The 20405-nt window shown below is 39.4% G+C and overlaps 1 protein-coding gene across 6 annotated transcripts in view; it reads left to right on the top strand.

Annotated features, from left to right (window-relative positions):
* The window catches only part of TJP1 (tight junction protein 1), a 213877-nt gene that overhangs the window by 141551 nt on the left and 51921 nt on the right, over positions 1–20405 (top strand). For all 6 annotated transcript variants that reach the window (XM_060179287.1, XM_060179286.1, XM_060179285.1 and 3 more), the window contains exons 4-6: positions 12351–12475; positions 13312–13414; positions 18751–19027. In XM_060179287.1, the coding sequence (XP_060035270.1) occupies positions 12351–12475; positions 13312–13414; positions 18751–19027 (505 nt within the window). The remainder of the gene's footprint in view (positions 1–12350; positions 12476–13311; positions 13415–18750; positions 19028–20405) is intronic.

The raw sequence follows: 20405 nt of genomic DNA, 5'->3' as shown, positions 1-20405 counted from the left end.
CTCTACTGACTACCCTTCTCCTTCTTAGAGAATGTCTAGAAGGAGAGCAGAGAGTATTAAGTACTTAACTCATAGCATCTTTGCTACTCTGTCCATGATTAGGAAATGGAGAGAAGAAAAATCATGTTCTTGAACCCTGCCCTTGATTATCTCATGTATGTTTGAATCTGCACATAAGAGATAGTGAGTGAATCAATTATTAAAAAACTGTGATTTTCGATAAGATATTCAACTTTGTTGGTTTCTTTAAATGGTAAAAGAAATTGTGATATTTGTTATACTGATAGTAACTTTTAATGTATAAAGCTGAAAGGTGGCAATTTTTATATTTGATGTGTTTATAGTATATATAATGTGTTGTTTTTCAGTCAGATGAAATGTATTATAATGGGGCTGGGTGGTGGATACACCTGATAGAGCACACATAACAGTGCACAAAGACCTGGGTTCAAGTCCCGGGTTTCTACCTTTCGGAGTAGAGGAGCGTGTAGCTTTACTAATGAAGGTGTAGACTCTCCCTCCATGTCTGTCTCCTCTCCCCTCTCAACTTCTCTCTCTCTATCCAGAGTAAATGAATGAATAAATAAATAGCACACGCACACACACAAAGAAATGTAAAGTGACTTCATAACCTGTCATTGGTTGGCATACTGATTTGGTTTTATTTTATCACATTGATTTTTCTAAGTATATTGTTTCAGACTTAGTGTACAGTCCTGAGATTGCCAGATGCTTGTAGTCATGTAACCAAAAAACACAATCAAAATATAAAACAATTCCTTCATTCTATGACTTTATCTAGTGCTCATTTGTAGTCAACCCTCTAGCACTTGGTAAAGCACTGATGTGTTTTCCTGTCCTAAACTTTTCTTCCAGAATGTCATGTAAGTGAATTCATAAAATAGGTTCACTGTATGACTTCAGTACCCAAGTTCTTTGAGAGTGGCTTATTCTCAGCCTGATACATTTGAAATTTCTCTGTAACATTGCTTGTCAATAGTTCTTTCTTACTCTGAGTAGCATTTCATTGTGTCAAAGTAGAATAATTTGCCTATTCATTCTCCAGTTTTGATTCATTTGGATTGTATTTATGTACTTTTTTTTTTTTTTGGCCTCCAGGGTTATCACCAGGGCTCAGTGCCTGCACTACGAATCCACTGCTACTAGAGGCCATTTTTCCTATTTTGTTGCTCTTGTTGCCATTGCTGCTGCTGTTATTGTTGGATAGGACAGAGCAGAATTGAGAGATATGGGGAAGACAGAGGCGGAGAGAAAGATAGCCACCTATAGACCTGCTTCACTGCTTGTGAAGCGACCCCCCTGCAGGTGGGGAGCTGGGGGCTCGAACCAGGATTCTTTTTTTTTTTTTTTTTTGCCCCCAGGGTTCTTGCTGGAGCTCGATGCCTACACCTCGAATCCACTGCTCCTGGAGGCTATTTTTTGCCCTCGTGTTGCCCTGGTTGTTTTATTGTTGTCGTAGTTATCATTGTTGTCGTTATTGATGTTGTCATTGTTTGATAGGACAGAGAGAAATGGAGAGAGGAGGGGAAGGCAGAGAGGAGGAAAGAAAGACAGACACCTGCAGACCTGCTTCACTGCCTGTGAAGCGACTCCTCTGTAGGTGTTGAGCCGGGGCCTCAAACCAGGATCCTTAAGCTGGTTCTTGTGCTTTCTGCCATGTGCACTTAACCTGCTGCACTACTGCCTGACCCCCCGAACTGGGATTCTTAAATCTGTCTTTGCACTTCATGTTACATGCACTTAACCCACTGTGCTACTGCCTGGCCACCTATGTAAGTTTTTTATGCACATGATTTTTGAAAGTCTTCTTATAATCATGATGCTGTCCTCCTGGCCCCATGTACATGGATATATATTGTTTCTCTTGGGTAGATACTTAAGAATGGAACTATTGTGTGTTTTATTATTATTATTATTTTATTATCTTTATTTATGGGACAGAGACTATCAGGAATTGGGAGGGGAGAGAGAGGAAGAGAGACAGAGAGACACCTGCAGCACTGCTTCACCACTCGCAAAGCTTTCCCTAAGGTGGGGAGTGGGGGCTCCAGCCTGAGTCCTTGAGCACTGTAGCCTGTGCACTCAAACAGGTATACCACCACCCAGCCCCGCTGCTGTGGGTTTTATATACAGTCAATGAATGCTTAGCTTTATAGGAAACTGCCATTTTCTTACATTTTGTATCCCCATCAGCAGTGTATAAGAGTTCTAGTTGTTTTGCTTCGTCACTGATTCTTGATATTATCAAGATTGTTTCTAATTTCTTAATTTCCACCATAGATTTCCATGTAGATGTATGATTTTAGTATGATTTTTATGTATGATTTTAGTATGATTTCCATGTAGATGTATGATTTTAGTTGCTATTTTCTAAAAACTAATGACTTTGAGTGTATGTTTATGTTTTTATTTGTCATCCATCTTTGCTAAAATGTGTTCAGATCTTTTGCCCATTTTAATTGAGTTGTTTGTTTTTTATTTATTTTTTAAAAATCTTTATTTATAAAAAGGAAACAATGACAAAACCATAGGCTAAGAGGGGTACAGCTTCTCACAATTCCCACCACCAGAACTCTGTATCCCATCCCCTCCCCTGATTGCTTTCTTATTCTTTAACCCTCTGGGAGTATGGACCCAAGGTCCTTGTAGGATGCAGAAGGTTGAAGGTCTGGCTTCTGTAATTGCTTCCCCGCTGAACATGGGCGTTTACAGGTCGAGCCATACTCCCAGCCTGTCTCTCTCTTTCCCTAGTGGGGAAGGGCTATGGGGAAGCAGAGCTCCAGGACACATTGGTGGGGTTGTCTGTCCAGGGAAGTCTGGTTGGCATCCTGCTAGCATCTGGAACCTGGTGGTTGACAAGAGAGTTAACATTTCAAAGCTAAACAAATTGTTGACCAATCATAGACCTAAAGGCTGGAATAGTGCAGGTGAAGAGTTGGGAGGGGGTGTCCTCCATTTTGTAGATAGCTAGTAGGCATATTTTAGTTAAATTTCAAAAGGCCTGTGGCTATACTAGGGTTTTTTTGTTTGTTTGTTTGTTTTCCTTTTTCTTTTTGACCCTGAGCCTGAAATCTGATATGCAGGTGGATCCAAGTTATTGTCTGGGGAGATGATGTCATGGCTGGAAAAAGGACCAGAAAGCTGGATCAGGGAAGAGAGTAGCTCTCTAATATGGGAAAGGGGTATAAATATTGTTGACTGTAAACCCCATGGATTTGGTTGCTTGTTTTCTTACTGAGCTTTTTAAAGTTAATTAAAATAAAATGCACATAGCCGTCTCCATCTATTCTAGTTCTTTTCCCAGTCTAACCGCATTGTTTTCTTGTTGTTGAATTCTAGTTGTATCTATTACGGTTTTAAACCCCTTATGAAATGTATAAATTCTAGATATTTTTAAAATAACCTTTAATTTTAATATTTACTTATTTAAATTTGACAGGACAGAGAGATTGAGAGGAGGGAGAGGACATTGAAAGAGGGAAAGAGAGCAAGTAAGAGATATCTGCAGCACCGCTTCATCACTCATGAAGCTTCCCTGTTACAAGTGGGGGTCAGGGTCTCAAACCTGGGTTCTTGTGCATGTTAAGGTGTGCACTCAGTTGGGTACTCTCTCTACCTATCTATCTATCTACCTATCTATCTATCTATCTATCTATCTATCTATCTATCTGACATTCCATGGAATGCCTTTTAACTCTGGATTGTATTCCTTGGTGGACAGAAGTTGAATTTTGAGCATTCTGTATTCTGGATACAAGTTCTTTTTCAGGTATTGTTTTGCAGATTTTGTTCCCAGCCTGTGAATTGCTGTTTTTCTCCTACTAATAGTGTCTTAATATGGACTATTATTTTTGCTAGTCATTTGTGTAAAGGTTATTGCTTCTTTGCTTTTCTCAAAAAATCGATGATTGTGCTTTTATGAGTTTTTCCTAGTGTTTTTTTATTAAGCTAAACATCTGCTTTACCAATTACTTCTGTTTTGATTACTGTACCTTTATATTACGTGTAGAAATCAGATAAGGGAAACCCTCCAAATTATTGCTTTTTAATTGTTTTCACTATTCTGATTCTTTTACCTGTTTGTAGAAATTTTAGGGAGTACACTTTTCAATTAAGGATATCTGCTGGGAATTTCTTTAAGATTGTATTGAGTCTATAGATCAATTTGGGGAGAGTTCACATCTTGATAACTTAGTCTTTCTTTTTTTAAAATTATTTTAACAGAACAGATTAATTGAGAGGGGAGGGAGAGATAGAAGGGAAACAAAAAGGGGGAAATCTGCAGCAACTTATCACATCATTTTTGTTTTCCCAAATGTCTTTTCATTTATAAATAAACCTAATAAAGTAATACTCTTAAATAACTAAAGTGTGCTTCTCTTCTCTACCATTTTACCTGGATTCGCTATTAATTCAGATGTACTAGGGGATATAACTGAATGTGTTTACTGCTAGTCTGTGTCTCATTTGTGTAATCAAAGTGGAGAAAGAAAGACTTTTTTTTTTTTAATTTTACTCTGATAGGACAGAGAGAAATTGAGAGGTGAAGGGGATAGAGAGAGGGAGAGAGAGGTAAGTACCTGTAGCACTGTTTTAATACTTGTGACGCTTTCCTTCTACAGGCAGGGACCAGGGGGCTTGAAACCAGGTTTCCCACCACCAGGACCCTGGAAAAAGATCTTCAATGTTGAGGAAACAGTGGTTTTCTGAATGTGTTATCATACCAGATTCATCCCACTTGGAGAAGTCTGAGAACTTCTGTCTAGACTAGCAGCTAATCTACAGATGGTTTCTTCCCAAACTTAAATTTTCTTATGTCATGAAAGAGGTACCAACCCTGGAAAGAAAGAAAGAAAGAAAGAAAGAAAGAAAGAAAGAAAGAAAGAAAGAAAGAAAGAGAAAAAGACATCAGAAATATGTAGAGATAAGCTTAGTGTATAGTTCATGTTTCTTTTGGTTTTTAAACATGTGAACTGTTGTGCTGGGAGCTCAGAACTGTGCTGCCTCTGGGCCTCATAACAGAGAGGCAGTGACAGAATGGGAGTCCTCAACAGCCATCCCTCCAGGAACTGCTTTTTTAAGGACTTTTAAAATAGCCCTGTCAGTGCAAGTAGAGATGCTTAATGCCAAAGCATAATTCAGTTGACTTTATCCTCTGAGGCTGCAAAACAGTACTTTCAAGCATCCCAGTCCTTTGGTGTTCTGAGCTGTTCCAGAATAAATCTAAATTACCTGGAGCATGGTCAGTGAAGCTGGTCTGTTGAGGGCGGAATTGGAAGATTAAGAGTAGAGAAATAAAGCCAAGGTGAGAAAAACTAGCATTCAGTTAGCTCGTTGTGGAAACTTGACATGGAAAATAAGAGAGAAAATGGAAAGCTGAAAGAATTAAAACATTTTTTTTTTATTTGAGAGTTGAGCATTTTGGAGGGGAGTATAGAAGAATCTTTGGCAGAGATTCTTCAGCTGTTTCTCCATTATACATAAATATTTTAGACTTTGCAACCTCAAATCTCTGTCAGAACAAACTAATCAGCTCTGCAGCCGTATAGCAAAAGCCACTATAGATAGATAGAAGGTAAAGAATTAGGTATGTCTTTGTTCTACTGAAGCTTAGTTTACAAATTGGTCAGCTGCTTGGCCTTGACCTGGTTACCAGGCCTGTTATAAAAAGGAATCAACCATTCTCAGTTGCCACAAATTCTGATTCATGTGGTTTGGGATGGGGCCTCTAATACCCGTTTGTTTGTTTGTTTGTTTGTTTGTTTTGGAATGGCTTGGAATCTTTGCAGTGGCGGGTCATGGCCTCTGGTATCACAGGTGAACCAGTGGACTTTGGGCAGTGGTATTAAGTAAAGGGCAGAGTTTGTCAGTGACCTGCAGTATAGACACTAGGTGTTGCCCACTAGGGACAAATTCATATTCTTGACATCTGATTTACATAGAAAGGTGACAATAGCTATATCTTTTAAACTAATAAAATCCTGTGGGTGAAAACTTCTAACATCTCCTACTCCTCCTTTTCTGTTTTCATAGAGAAAAAAAACCTTTTTCATCTTTGAAACTTGAGTTTCTATTCATTCTTCAAGACTAGGTAATTGCATGCCAATGTCTGTCATAGTCCCTGACATTATCTCAGGCAACTCCTTGTTTGATGGATTCTGATCACCAGTGGCAGGTGAACATGTAGCTATGCTTGTTGTCTGCTTTGTCTCCTGCATCATAATCTTTAGTATAGAATGTATTAGTTAGTTTTAGAAAATAATTTTTAGCACTTGGTCTTAAGTTAGACCCATTAAAATTAATCCCCTTAGTCGACAACATAGGAAAATCTTGGAAGGCATGTTTGGTAGCAACATCATGCAAACCACATACACAGTTTTAAAATTTCCTAATTCTCACATTGCACAATGTAAAAATAAAGGTAAAAACACATTCAGAATGAAATTTCGGCATTTAAAGATGGACGTACTTTCAGACTGAGTCCTACAGATGTATGTGTATTTTATAGGACAGCACATTCAGCTAATGAAAAGTCCCAAATGAGCTAGAACTTGAACTCAGGTCTTTGAATCTTTTCTTTTTATGTATCAGACTTTATTTTACATTTAAACAAAGTCTGTGGAGTATAATTTCTGTAATTCAGAGCTACTTCTATAATTCTTTCAAATCAACTACAGGAAAGTCTCGATACCTTCCGTAAAAGGAAATACAGAGTAGTATAGTAGTAGTATACTGGAAGGAAGGAGTCAGAGATTTCAAGTTTAAAATATTGGCAGTGGGGTTGATTATATGGAGAAAATAACATTGGGAGGAGGACAATGGGAAGTGTCATATACAAGAAAATGGAAATAGAGAAAATGGAAAAGAGGCCAAAACCTGTGGTCTGGGGATCAGAACCATAAAGGAGTTACAGTATAAGAGTACACACACAGAGAGAAGTTAAATAACCCAGGCATTGTTTTTAAGAGCACAGTAGTTAAAAAACAAAGAAACAAAGAAACAAAAAAAATCTAAGGTAAGGGTTTAAGAAAAAAAGAACCAATAAATAGTCATAGATGACAACACGTTGGTAAGGTAAGATCAAGTAGAAAACCTGTAGAGGACTTGTAACCTCTAGTCTGGTTTGAGTTTACTGCTAATTCCTTTTAAATAGGCCTTTTAAATCTCAGGGGTGGGCGGAATCTTACAGATCCAGAGTGTGTTTCTTAGTCTCTTATTTCAGTGACTCTAGTCTAGACCCACAGTTGGCAACAGTAGACACACATAAGACCCCAGGCCTTGCAGCTTCTTTTATAAACCACATGAGTGGTGAAGTAGTGCTATGCAGGTGTGCATTCCCCTCCCCCCCGCCCTCATCTCTCCTTCTCAATTTTTGTCTCTATCTAAAATAAATAAATAAAATGTTTTTTAAAATGCTTTTCAATTTGAGAGTTGAGCACTTTGGAAGGAGACAGAGAAGAATCTCTGGCAAAGAGATTCTTCAGCTATTTCTCCAACTTGCAAGAACTTTTTTTTTAAGCAATCAAGAAATGCTTTTAACATAAGAGTGGGCAAACCTTCTCTGTAAAAGGTCAGAGAATAAACTCCAGCTTTGTGGGACATAGGATGCCGGCTGCAGCTACACATTGCACAAGCAGTCTCAGTGATATGTAAAGAATTGGACATGGCGAGTGTCCAGTAAAACTGGACAAATAGCTGAACAAGTTCCAGGCCTCTAGTTTATTATAAATTCAGCTTCTCTACCCAGCAAAGAACACTTTAGTTATGGGTGCTTCTGGTCTCACAAGAATAAAATACAGTGCAAGTAAAATCCTTTGTCCTTTTTTTCTCTTTAAAATCTATAACCGGGAGTCAGGCGGTTGTGCAGCGGGTTAAATGCATGTGGCGCAAAGCGCAAGGACTAGAGTAAGGATCCGGGTTCGAGCCCTCAGCTCCCCACCTGCAGGGGGGTTGCTTCACAGGTGGTGAAGCAGGTCTGCAGATGTCTATCTTCCCCTCTCTGTCTTCCCTTCCTCTCTCCATTTCTCTCTGTCCTATCCAACAACAATGACATCAATAACAATAATAACTACAACAGTTAAAAAAAATAAGGGCAACAAAAAGGAAAATAAATAAATATAAAAAAAAATCTATAACCATAAATATTGGTGTGCACGTATAAGTCAGTGAAGTCAGGCTCTACTGCTTTAATCACTTTCTCTACCACCATAATAATAATTCTCAAAATCTTTCATTATCTTACGCATTTTCTCTTGTAAATGTGAACATCAACCACCAACTCTTCATCAGCGCTTCATGGCTCCAGACTGTCTTTTTCAGATAGAGGCAGAGAGAGAGAAAGAAACCAGAGCAACCCAGGCTTCCTTCAGTGTGGCTCATAGGTGGGTCATACACACTATCCAAGTGAGTGTTTGACTGGTCCATTTTGCTTTAGTCTTTTCAGTTAAAAATAGAAGTTTAAAATTTCTGGATGAGGGCTGATAAGATAGCTCACTGCTTTGACGCGGGTTCTAGCCGACCTCCACTGCACTGAAAGAAGCTTTTGGTGCTTTGGTCTCTTTCACTCTCTGTCTCCTCTGTATCTTAAAAAATAACCCTCCCCCTCTCATCATCAACAACAACAACAAAAAGGGAATATATTTTAGGTTTTTAAAAATTTTTAAATTTTATCTATTTCTTTTTTTAATATTCCCTTTTGTTGCTCTTGTTTTCTTATTATTGTAGTTGTCGTTGTTATTGATATCATTGTTGGACAGGACAGAAATGGAGAGAGGAGGGGAAGACAGAGGGGGAGAGAAAGACAGACACCTGCAGACCTGCTTCACCGCCTGTGAAGCGACTCCCCTGCAGGTGGGGAGCCAGGGGCTCACACCAGGATCCTCATGCCGGTCCTTCGGTTCTTGCACTTTATGCCATGGGCGCTTAACCCGCTGCGCTACCGCCCGACTCCCATACTTTAGTTTTTTATTTCTCTTGCCTACCTTAAATTTCTGTGACTTTTTTGTCAGATCCTTTGAAAAAGTTCTGTGTTTGTTTTAGTCTTTAAAAAGATCTCTCCTTGGCCCCAAGCTCAAGGACCGGCACAGGGACCCTGGTTCCAGCCCCCCTGCTCACTACCTGTGTGTGTGTGTGGTGGGGGGGGGGTCACTTTACAAGCGGTGAAGCAGGTCTGCAGGTGTCTTTCTCTCCCCCTCTGTCTTCCCCTTCTCTCTTGACTTCTCTCTGTCCTATCCAACAGCAACAACAGCAATAACAATAATAACAAGGACAACAACAATGGAAAACATTGGCCTCCAGGAGCAGTGGATTTGTAGTGCAGGCACTGAGCCCCAGCAATAACACTGGGGGGGGGGGGGGAATCTCCTTTTTGCTTTATATTTCCCATGGTATTATATTATTTCAATTTCTGTTCTTACCTACAGTGACTTAACTTCCCTATTAGCTCTTAAATTGTTTAAACTTTATTTTTGAGTCTTGATAATCCTTTTGTTCTCTCATGTTTTGTATTTTTCTTCTTAATGCCTTCCTTGCCTTTTATGTTTTTGCTAGAGAGAGAGAGAGAGGGAGGGAGGAAGTGGGGGACAGTGGGAGGGGAGACAATACGCACTCCTCCACCATCTGTGGAGATCTCTGGGTGCTGCCCATGGAACCCAGAGCTTCACACTTGGTAAGACGTGTATGTGCTTTACCTGCTTAACCATCTCCTAGCCCCTCCTAATGCCTTGTAACTTGTTTTATAATAGTACCAGACTCCCCGCTCCCCTGTGCTTTTCTGAAATGCCTCTGTTTTCTGTAAGGATATTACTCTGCTCTGCATTTTCTTTTAGAGTAGTTTTAGAAGGGATTTGATTGGTACTGCCTTTCCCCCTCTTTAAGTAAAATTAGCTTTTTTTGAGTTTCTTGAAATTGACTCAGTTCTTCTACGCATGTGCATAACTTGCTCTCTGAGATTTTTCTGCCTCTGTGCCCTTATCTCCACCTCCCCTCTCCATTGTCTCTTATTTCCGGCCTGCTGAAGTTTGATTCTGCAGCCAGCAGTTACTCCACAGAGCCAGGCCCCGTCTTCGAAGAACCTGGCAGATCGCTGTTGAGAATTCCTGGGAGTTAGCGCTGCCCCAGCTGACTCAGGCCCTACTGCAGATGCCTGGCTCTCACCCGCTGCTGGACTAGACAGCTGTTGTTCTCAAATTGTCTCACAGCTCTTTCCAGTGCATACCTGTCGTTTGGGGACAGGGGCGACCTTAGACCTACTTGTTTTTTTCCGTCATGTAGAACATACCAGTCTCCTGGTCTAGGGTCTCAGTTCCACTTGCTTGTGTTTTCCACCTTGAAAATATTTGCCTCTCTGGTTTTGTTGTCTGTTACTATGAAGTCGTGGGGGGTGAGATAGCCATTCAAAGTGCCAAAGTTCCATAAAGTGCAAAACAGGCCTATGGGACTGGGTGGTGGCTTAGCTGGTAGAGCACATATGCTGCCATGAACAAAGACCCAGCTTCAACCCCCCAGCTCCCACTGTAGAGGGGAAGCTTTACAAGAATAACGCTGCAGGTATCTGTCTGGTGATCTCCGTATCGATTTCTTTCACCGTGTATTAAAATGAAAGAGAGAGAGAGAGAAAAAAAAACATGATTGGGAAGGGTGGAGCCATGCAGATAGTGAGCCCCAGTGATAGTCCCGGTGGCAAAAAGAGAGGAGGGGAGGGAGTGAAACTGCTACTTATTAAGTGTTGGTATCAAATAAAACATGAAGTAGTTTGAATGCTTTTCCTTGAACTTTTTTCCCCTCTGCTGTGGCCGTTAGGTTTTTTTTTTTTGAAAGCCTCTTTCAGATTTCATGACTATAACCATTGAGTTTTTTTCTTTAGAGTTATTAATAGGGTTATTATACAATTGGATTTTTAAAAAATTTTTTAAAATCTTTATTTATTTGATAGAAATAGCCAGAAATTGAGAAGAAGGGGGAGATAGAGAGAGGAGACAGAGAGATACCTGCAGCACTGCTTCACCACTTGTGAAGCTTTCCCTTTGCAGGGGACCAGGGGGTCAAACCCCAGTCCTTGCACACTATAACATGTACGCTCAACCAGGTGCGCCAACCTACACAATTGGATTTCTTAATACACAATTACTCACTTTACTCAGTGTAATACTTTACACTGTCACAGAGAATTTGTGTAGTAGTTCTTTCTTTAATTGAGTCCTTTAGCACAGATATACAGAAGGAATGGTGGACTTCCCATGGCGTGTGTGTGTGTGGGGGCTTTCTATTTGTCAGGAACAGAGCATGGGATTTGTATATCCAAATTACAGTTGCATCTTAAAAAGACTACAAAAGTCTTCCATCATGTTCAGGGCTCTGGAACAATTGTTTTGATCATTGAGGAATTTTTTTTGTGGTGTTCTTTCTCTTGAGTATGTCAAGTGAGTTGAATTGTTGGTGTTTATTCTTCTCTTAAGAAGTGTTTCTTTTACCACCTCAGTGAGGCTTTGGGAAGTGAAGGGTAGTCATAACATGTTCCCTGTCCGTGGCGAGCATGGTCCGCTCAGTTGTGGACTGGGCAGCCTTTATCTTCAGGTATTTCTGCTACAGAGCACACTCTTCTGGTTTATTGATTTAGTGTCCTGGGAAATCATTTGATGCTTCTGTAGACTTCTCTGAATACTGCATTTCCTTCCTAGGCTATGGAATGGATTCCTTTTGAGGTTGAGCAGTATTTCAATAACAGAAATAGCTTGAATTTTTTCTGTGCTGCTTTCTTTACTGTACTGTTCTTAGTTTTCATTTCATTTAGAATTATGTAGTTTATTATAATTACACTCAATTAAAAACAAGTAATTTTAAGTGTTAGATATGGTTAATATATTATTCCCATTCTATGCATTATACCTACAGATAATATTACTATACTTCTATTCTTAGCAAAATTGGGATTCATTAAACTCGTATTTGATTTTCACAGGTGTTGACATTTAGTGAGTAGAATGGCACAATGTGTATGTACTAATTTATCTCATTTTCTGAACTAGTTGCAGTGTTTGTCAACATCACTCTGGGACACTGCCATAGGACTTCATAATCAGAAGTACATTTAGGATTTCAGTGATCAGGATTTTTAAATGCACATTAATTCTTTAAAATATTCACGTATTTGACAATGTTTTAACATTCTGTTAAATCCATCACTTAATTTACTACCGCAAGGTCCATACAAGGGAGTGTTTGGATCATAGAAGTAAGAAAATTGTAATTTTAACATTTTTAGATTGTAGAATATAATGAACAACCATTGTTCCTACTAGCACTGTTTTATACTGTGCTTATTACTTTAGGCTCCAGGATTTGGATTTGGAATTGCAATCTCCGGTGGAAGAGATAACCCTCATTTCCAAAGTGGGGAGACCTCAATAGTAATTTCAGATGTGCTGAAAGGGGGACCAGCAGAAGGACAGCTACAGTAAGTGTGTCTGTGCTGCAGGGTGTGACCTGGCAGCCACTGGCAGGCAGCGCTAGAGACTCCTTTAATATATATATATATATATATATATATATATATATATATATATATATATAACATACATAGGCACATTTATCTTTGGCATAAATGGGAAGCTTGTGTCACTCACCTTAAAAAGGTCACTTTAAAAAAATCTAGTAAAAAAGAAAACGACTTAATTTTTATCAGAGTCTAGTCTTCAGAGCCTTTTAATTTGAATTCTGTAATATTTATTTGTTTATTTTGAATTTACTTATGAGAAAGGAGGAGAGAGAACCAGAACATCACTCTGGCACGTGCACTGCCAGGGATCGAGCCCAGCACCTCATACTTGAAGGTCCAACATTTTATCCACTGCACCACCTCCCAGGTGAGGGAACTTGTCAGATGACAAGAGGTCTGAGATGCACTGGCCAGAAAAATGAGAGTAGACAAAAAATTGGAAGCATAAATATTTATTTTTAAAACTGGGAGTAACTTTTTTCCAGTTATATGAGTTGATCTCATTTAATGTGCTATCATTTTACCACCAAAAAACATTTCTGTGTTTTGTGGTATTTAGCCTTTTGGGGAAATACACGTGTTAATAATTTTAAAAATTAATGGCCTGTGGTTAGTGACTTGCTAAATCATTCTTGTGGAAGAACTGAAAGTAAATATCATGGTATCAGCGATCTAACAAATTAACCTATTGATTATTTGGCCCTTAGTTAGGAATATTCATCCTGAAAATACTTTGACAAGCTTATTTCTGTTTTTGTGAAATGTATCATTGTGGCCACCTTTCTATTCCTTAGGGAAAATGACCGAGTTGCGATGGTTAATGGGGTCTCAATGGATAACGTCGAGCATGCATTTGCTGTCCAACAACTAAGGAAAAGTGGGAAAAATGCAAAAATTGTAAGTACTTTATACCTTTAATTTAGTAAAGATTATCAGTGCTGCTGTTGACTCATTTCTGGTGTTTGAATTTATTTTTTCTCTTTGTAAATAAGAACTGGGACAGTAGTTCTGAGGTCAGTTGTTTACAAGTAAGAACATTTCTTCTGATATTGCTGTTGTGGGTCTCACTGCTGTGTATTTTCTCAAAGCTTAGGTGCTAGGATTTTTTTCTTATTTAAAAAGAAAAGAAGATTTGTGGTAGTTGAATAGTTAATGTCTTTTTGGTTTATTGTTTCTTTCTCTTTTAAGTGTTTAAGTTTGATTGAATCTTGGCATGTAGTCATTTTTGGAAATACATAGCTCTATTTTCTGTTATAGGTTTTATTTAATGGGCAAGTTTTACATTGTCCCTTGAACTTGTACACCACAGCTATTTGTCACTATGATGTGGTTTAAGGGGAGAGATGGTAAGGTTCTCTTTGTAGAGTTACTTGGGGGTGTATTTAATGTTACTGTATTAAAGTATAACTAAACTCTTTCATCTATTTCCCATTTTTCTGAAGAGTCTGTTTCTGGTTGAAGTAAGGCAAAAAGAAATCCAGTTAGCTCTCAACCACTGACTTCAAGTTTAGTAGATGTGGCACAGAATGAATTTCATGTGCTGCCTACTTAGAGCTGTATCCATATCTAGGAGCACACCAGCCCGCTTTGCTCCTTCTTCATTTCTTCCCATCTAGTTTCTGAAGGCCCTCCTCGTCACAGCCTGGGGCCTTACCTCAGGCATCCATAACCAGAAGAGGCTGGGTGACCAGCTCTGTCCTGCCTTGTCTGCTGGAGAGCCAGGCTGCTCTCTAGCCTTCAGAACCACATTCAGCCCACCATGGAGGAGAAAGCTGGAGAGAGGGGAGACCTGCATTGGACCCTTGAAAGCTGGAAGGGACAAGGCCCTGAGGTTGTGTACCCCACACTTGGTAGGCCCTCTCAGCCTGTGCAGCCTGTGTGGGCTGCTGTGCCAACTTGGCTTTATAGCATCCTTGGCGCTAAGTTTGCTCCTCTTGCAGTATATACTTACTGCCTCTCCAAAAACAGGTGTTAGGTGTTCTCTTTTTTTTTTTTTTTTTTTTTTTTGCCTTCAGGGTTATCACTGAAGCTCGGTGCCTGCGCTACGAATCCACTGCTCCTGGAGGCCATTTTCCCCCATTTTTGTTGCCCTTGTTGTTGTTACTGCTGCTACTGTTGTTGGATAAGACAGAGTGAAATCAAGAAAGGAGGGGGGAGAGAAAGATAGACACCTGCAGACCTGCTTCACCGCTTACGAAGCGACACACCCCCCCCCCCACAGTTGGGGCTGCGCTACCACCCGGCCCCCAGGTGTCTTCAATTTTATGTGTTGTCACAACTTCACTGTAATTATATTTCCACAGCTCTAAACTGACTTTTGAAAAAAATATATTGATGGTTCATATGCAAACCAGCTAGTGGAGTTTTCAAACAGATTGTATAGCATAAGACTGTAATAGTCAAAGAAGCATATTGCTAATCTTCATAATTGTTGTAGTTTTTTTTTTTGTGTGGTCAAACTAGCTTTCACTTTCTTGCCTTTGCTGCTGATCCCAAACACCACCAGTGTTACTGGGACAGCCATGCAGGGGAGTAGCATGATGGTTATGCAAAAAGACTTTTGTGCCTGAGGCAGCAAAGGTCCCAGGTTCAATCCCCAGTATCACTATTAGCCAGAGCTGAGCAGTCTTCTGGTGAGTATGGATATATATCATGTGATGTGCTTGCACTGGAGCATGTGAAGAGGAGGATTCAGGGAAGCTCAAATAATGGATTTCCCTCTGACTGTTGTAGCCATGTTAGTTGGAAAAGCAAAACTCAGAAAGCTTGTGCAATTATTTTCTTGCTCTTCAGGAAACAGGTATAGGGAGATTGGGTGGGAGTTCTAATGCTGTCTCTTGCCATTAACTTACGTTGTTTTCATCACTATATGACTCTACAGTGAGGCCTCCATGTTTAAAATGTCTCCTTTTGTCCTATCTTTTGTACTCCATTTCTAGTCATAAACCAGAACATCAGAAGCCTCAATGTCTTTCATATGTAGATTTTATTTTTATTGGTTTTCGGTCTTGTTCTCTTTCTGTTCAGCATAACCAATTCTTCTCCTCTCTCTCCTTCATCTGTTAACCCCCCCCAAGTTGTCTTGCATTAGTGGTGGTTATTTATGTTGTTACATTACTATAAGCTAATTGGGTTTTAAGCTCATAATGCTTTCTGTTGAATTTCTACATTAGAACTCTACAATGTAATTACCATAAAATAAGCATACTTAGTTTTAACAGTAGATAAAGGGGAATTGAAAAAAGATTCGCTTACAGCACAGTGAGTATATATGGCATTCATTAAAAGTCTGAACATATTTTAAAACAAAAGTACTAGGAAGCCAATGAGTGGAGCTTTCAGAAGATTAGTTCTGTGAAACCTTCAGTATCAGTCCACGTGACGGCACAGGTCTCCTCTGTATGCTTACCCACCCCATTCAGCGTCTAGTTTTAACCTAGTATTAAATACTCTGTTGATACCGTGTTTCTACATACTTACCCAGTTGCTTTTTTTTCTTTCTTTCTGTTTTTAAAAGAATAACTTTCTGGGAGTAGCTTTTCACTATCAGCAGGCATGAATGACTTGATACACATGAATTGCCAGCATGTTTTTCAGAAAGCCAATTGAGAGGGCAATCTCACCCATACTTCTTAAATCTTTACCAAGCGGATAAACTAAGCATAGTATTGCAAGTAAAGTATTTTAAATGATAAACATGCTTCACCATCTCATAAGATGTCTGTTGCCCGTCCGTCTTTCTCCTTTGCCTGTCCGTGTCCTTTGCATTTGTCTGGTGATGATCATTTACTACGTATATTGTTTTCCTGGGTGCAGTTGAGTTGTTCATAGTGACTTTTTTGGTTTTGTTTTTATGTGGAAATGTTTTAATTTTTATGGCGTTATATGTGTTAGACTTTCATTTGACTGGTTCTACCATTGGTGCCATGCTTATAGAACTCTACAGGGTTATTGAAGAACACAACCTCTTTTTTTTTTCTTTATTGGGGGGTTAATGGTTTATAGTCAACAGTAAAGTACAATAGTTTGTACATGCATAATATTTCCACATAACAATACAACCCCCACTAGATCCTCCTCAGCCTGCATTCTAGTACTTGTGTGGTATTGTTTTGGTTTATCTTACATTTGTATCTTTGATTCATATGAACTGTTTTGAAGTGAGCATCCTCCTCCCCAAAACTGATGCTTCACAATTTTCATTAAGTTCAAGCAAAACCTGCTAAAGATTTTACCTTCAGGGGGAACTTTATGTGCATCAGGCATTCAGGTACCTCTTTTCCATTCTCCCTATCTTCTCCTCCCATCTCAATTTCTGTCCTATCAAATGAAGTAGAAGATAAAGGAAAGGGGGAGGGGGAGAACAAAGGGAAAATTGGCTCTGGGAGCAGTGGAATATAAGAAGCAGCAGTCATTATATCAAAGCCCTTTGCAGAAAGTTAGACACAAAGGAGAGTGACAAGATTATAACTTGGCAATAAAGAGCAAGAGGGAATAAAAGATTAATTGGCAGATCAGTAGACAGAGGAGAGAGCTGAAGTAAATAGAGATTAAAGTTGTAAATACCTTGTGGCTGAGGGGGTGGTAATTGGTGAAGAAAGGTCTTGGAAGTAGGTAAGGATATGAATGAGATTTCAAATGGAAATGATTCATTCATACACTAAGAGGTGTACCTTAGTCATTGAGACAAAAAGCGGGGGGGGGGGGGGGAGAACCTAACTTAAAAAAAAAATCCAAGAATAGTAGAGCTATGAAGCAATCCAAATACCATCTCTGTAAACCAGACCAACTGATTAGGCTCTTGGTGGATGGTTTTGCAATGACTGCTAGCAAATTCCATAGGGAGAAATGAGGAAGATGAAATGGTTGTTGTGTAAGCAAAGTAATGGGCTTGTGGAACTAATTTATGCGACCTGATCAGTAAAATTCAGAGAGGTAGACAGTCCTCTAGTTTGTTATAGCAAGTTATTGAGGGTCAAAAGAGAAAATCCTTCACTGTTGCCCAGTGGTGTCTCATACAAATGCAGGAGGGAACTGAGTGAAATCAGGAGGTAATTTTTGGTTTATGAGATTAGGAAAGATGGAAGATGTGGAAAAATTTCAGTCTCTCAAGACCTCAAAAGTAGAAGGCCGAAGAATATCTTGCAAATTTGATGAGATCAGAAGTGTTCTACTGTGAGAAGGTGAAGTCTAGGGCCTGAGAGGACATTAATGTGCATATAGCTCTTGAATTTTCAGAGTAAGATGGAAATAACCAGACAGGGGAAACTGAGTCAGTTACCAAAGTCTTTGAGGAAAGAAAAACAGAAAGAATGTGTGCCTTCACACTAGAAATTACAAGATATAGAAGACTGACGATAGGGAAATTATATCAGTGAAGTATGAAGTAGTCATTCATTCCAACATACAGGCATACTCTGCAAATATCAATATTGTAGGTTCTGTTCTGGACCACAACAGTAAGGTAAATATCATAATAAAGTGAGTCATACAAATATATATGTTTTTGTTTTCCCAGTGCATATAAAAGTTGTGTTTACACCATACTATCCTCTGTTAAATATATAGTAATGTTCTAACGGAGTAATGTACATTATAGTTTTTTAAAGCTTCATTGTTAAAAATGCCAACCCATTATTTGAACCATTGGTGAATTGTGATCTTTTTGCTGTGGAGGAGTCAGTAAAAAAAATATAATAATAATAATAATAATAATAATGAAGGTATTCCTGTTCTGTGCTGAGTGTTAATGTCCTAGTGCAATACATTTATCGCTTAGAAGTCCAACAGAGCAATTATAGATGATGCTACTGATGGAGTCTGAAATTTTTAAGAACTAGGTTTATAAGTTTGCTATGGTTCTGATAGCATCTAGTTAATGGTATTAAGAGTACAGTGCCTCATTCTTTAGTAAACCCATCAACAGTTAGTTTTCTTTTATGCTTGTGATTATTATACCTGCAGGATCTTCCTGAATTAATAAAGGCTTTATTAAATCCAGTATTCTAAATTAGGTTCTTAGCCAGATCCCTTTATCAGGAAATCAGAAAACACAATCATAACAGAAGTGTATTCCTTAGGAACTTACTATAATTGTGGAGTGTATATCTCTAACTCATAATTAAGTTTCTTAATATGGGATCAGAGAAATGTAATCTATCTTTCTCTTGGGAACTGAAAGTACACATATGGAAACCAGCCAGCCTTTTTATTGTAATCTCTTGTACTTGTAGACCATTCGACGAAAGAAGAAAGTTCAAATACCAGTAAGATGTCCCGATCCTGAACCGGTGTCTGAGAATGAGGAAGACAGTTATGATGAAGAAGTACATGACCCAAGAAGTAGCCGTGGTGGTGTGGCTAATAGAAGGAGTGACAAGAGTTGGACGAGGGACAGGAGTGCAAGTAGAGAGAGGAGTTTGTCCCCACGATCGGATAGGCGCTCTGTGGCCTCCAGCCAGCCTGCCAAACCCACCAAAGTCACACTAGTGAAATCCCGGAAAAATGAAGGTATCCTCTACCAACTGGGGTTTTGTGGTTTTCACATAGAACATTTTGACAAACTTTATTAAGACTTCTCTCCCACGCTCTCTGGCTACTTAGCATAACCCCCTATAAGCCACCTCCCTACTCTGACTGCCTCAGCTGCTGCTGCTGACAGCAGAACCTCCTTCAGCCAACTGGACCACTCACCCAGGTGAGTGTCACTCAAGACATCTCAAACAAAGCTCAGTTCTCCGTCAGAATTTCTCTTCTATCCCCCCTTCCTTCCTTCCTTCCTTCCTTCCTTCCTTCCTTCCTTCCTTTCTTTCTTTCTTTCTTTCTTTCTTTCTTTCTTTCTTTCTTTCTTTCTTTCTTTCTTTCTTTCTTTCTTCAGAACACTGCTCAGCTCTGGCTTATGGTAGTATAGGAGATTGAACCTGGCACTTTGGAGCCTTCAGGCATGAGAGTCTCTTTACATAACCATACCACTATCTCCCCCAGTCTCTTCTGTTTTTGTTTGTTTGTTTGTTTGTTTGTAAGCGGCCCATTGAATACATTACTAAATAAATGACCTGTTCTTGATTCAACAAATCCCCAATAGGATGATATGTATCCGAGATGCTTGTTCTCCCCCACACTTTCCTATACCCAGTTAGCCTCCTAAATATTTTTTCTTTATTGGGGGAAGGGAGATTAATGGTTTACAGTCAACAGTAAAATACAGTAGTTTGTACATGTGTAACATTTCTCAGTTTTCCACATAACAGTTCAGCCCCCTCTAGGTCCTCCTCTGCCATCATGTTCCAGGACCTGAACCTTCCCCCACACACCAGAGTCTTTTACTTTGGTGCAATACACCAAACCCAGTCCAAGTTCTGCTTTGTGTTTTTCAACTTCTTTATATTATTATTATGATTATTATTTAGTGATTTAATAATGATCAACAAGATTGTGGGCTAAGAGAGATACAATTCATACAGTTCCCACCACCAGAATGCCATATCCCATTCCTCCCTGTTCTTTATCCCTCTGGGAGTATGGACCAAAGCTTTCTTTGGGGCCCAGAAGGTGGGAGGTCCGACTTCTTGCTTCTCCACTGGACATGGGTATTGACAGGTCGATCCATATCCCCCACCTGTCTCTACTTTTCCCTAGTGGGGTAGGACTCTGGGGAGTTAGCCTCCTAAATATTACTCTTAACTCTCTCATCTCTGCCTTTCACCACTGCCACCCTCCTTCTCCATGTCTGTGTCATGTCTCTTTTCCCTCAGCTTTTTTGAGGTATAATTGGCAATCATGTCACAATTGTCCATACTTTTAAGGTATATAGCGAAATAGTTGAATATATATTATTACGCCCACCACAATCAACTTAATAAAGCATCACCTCTTCCTTTCTCTTCTT

The sequence above is a fragment of the Erinaceus europaeus genome, chromosome 20 (assembly GCF_950295315.1).
Source record: "Erinaceus europaeus chromosome 20, mEriEur2.1, whole genome shotgun sequence".
Lineage (NCBI taxonomy): Eukaryota > Metazoa > Chordata > Mammalia > Eulipotyphla > Erinaceidae > Erinaceus > Erinaceus europaeus.
Note: the sequence above shows the minus strand (reverse complement) of the source record. Positions and strands in the feature narration are given on the sequence as shown.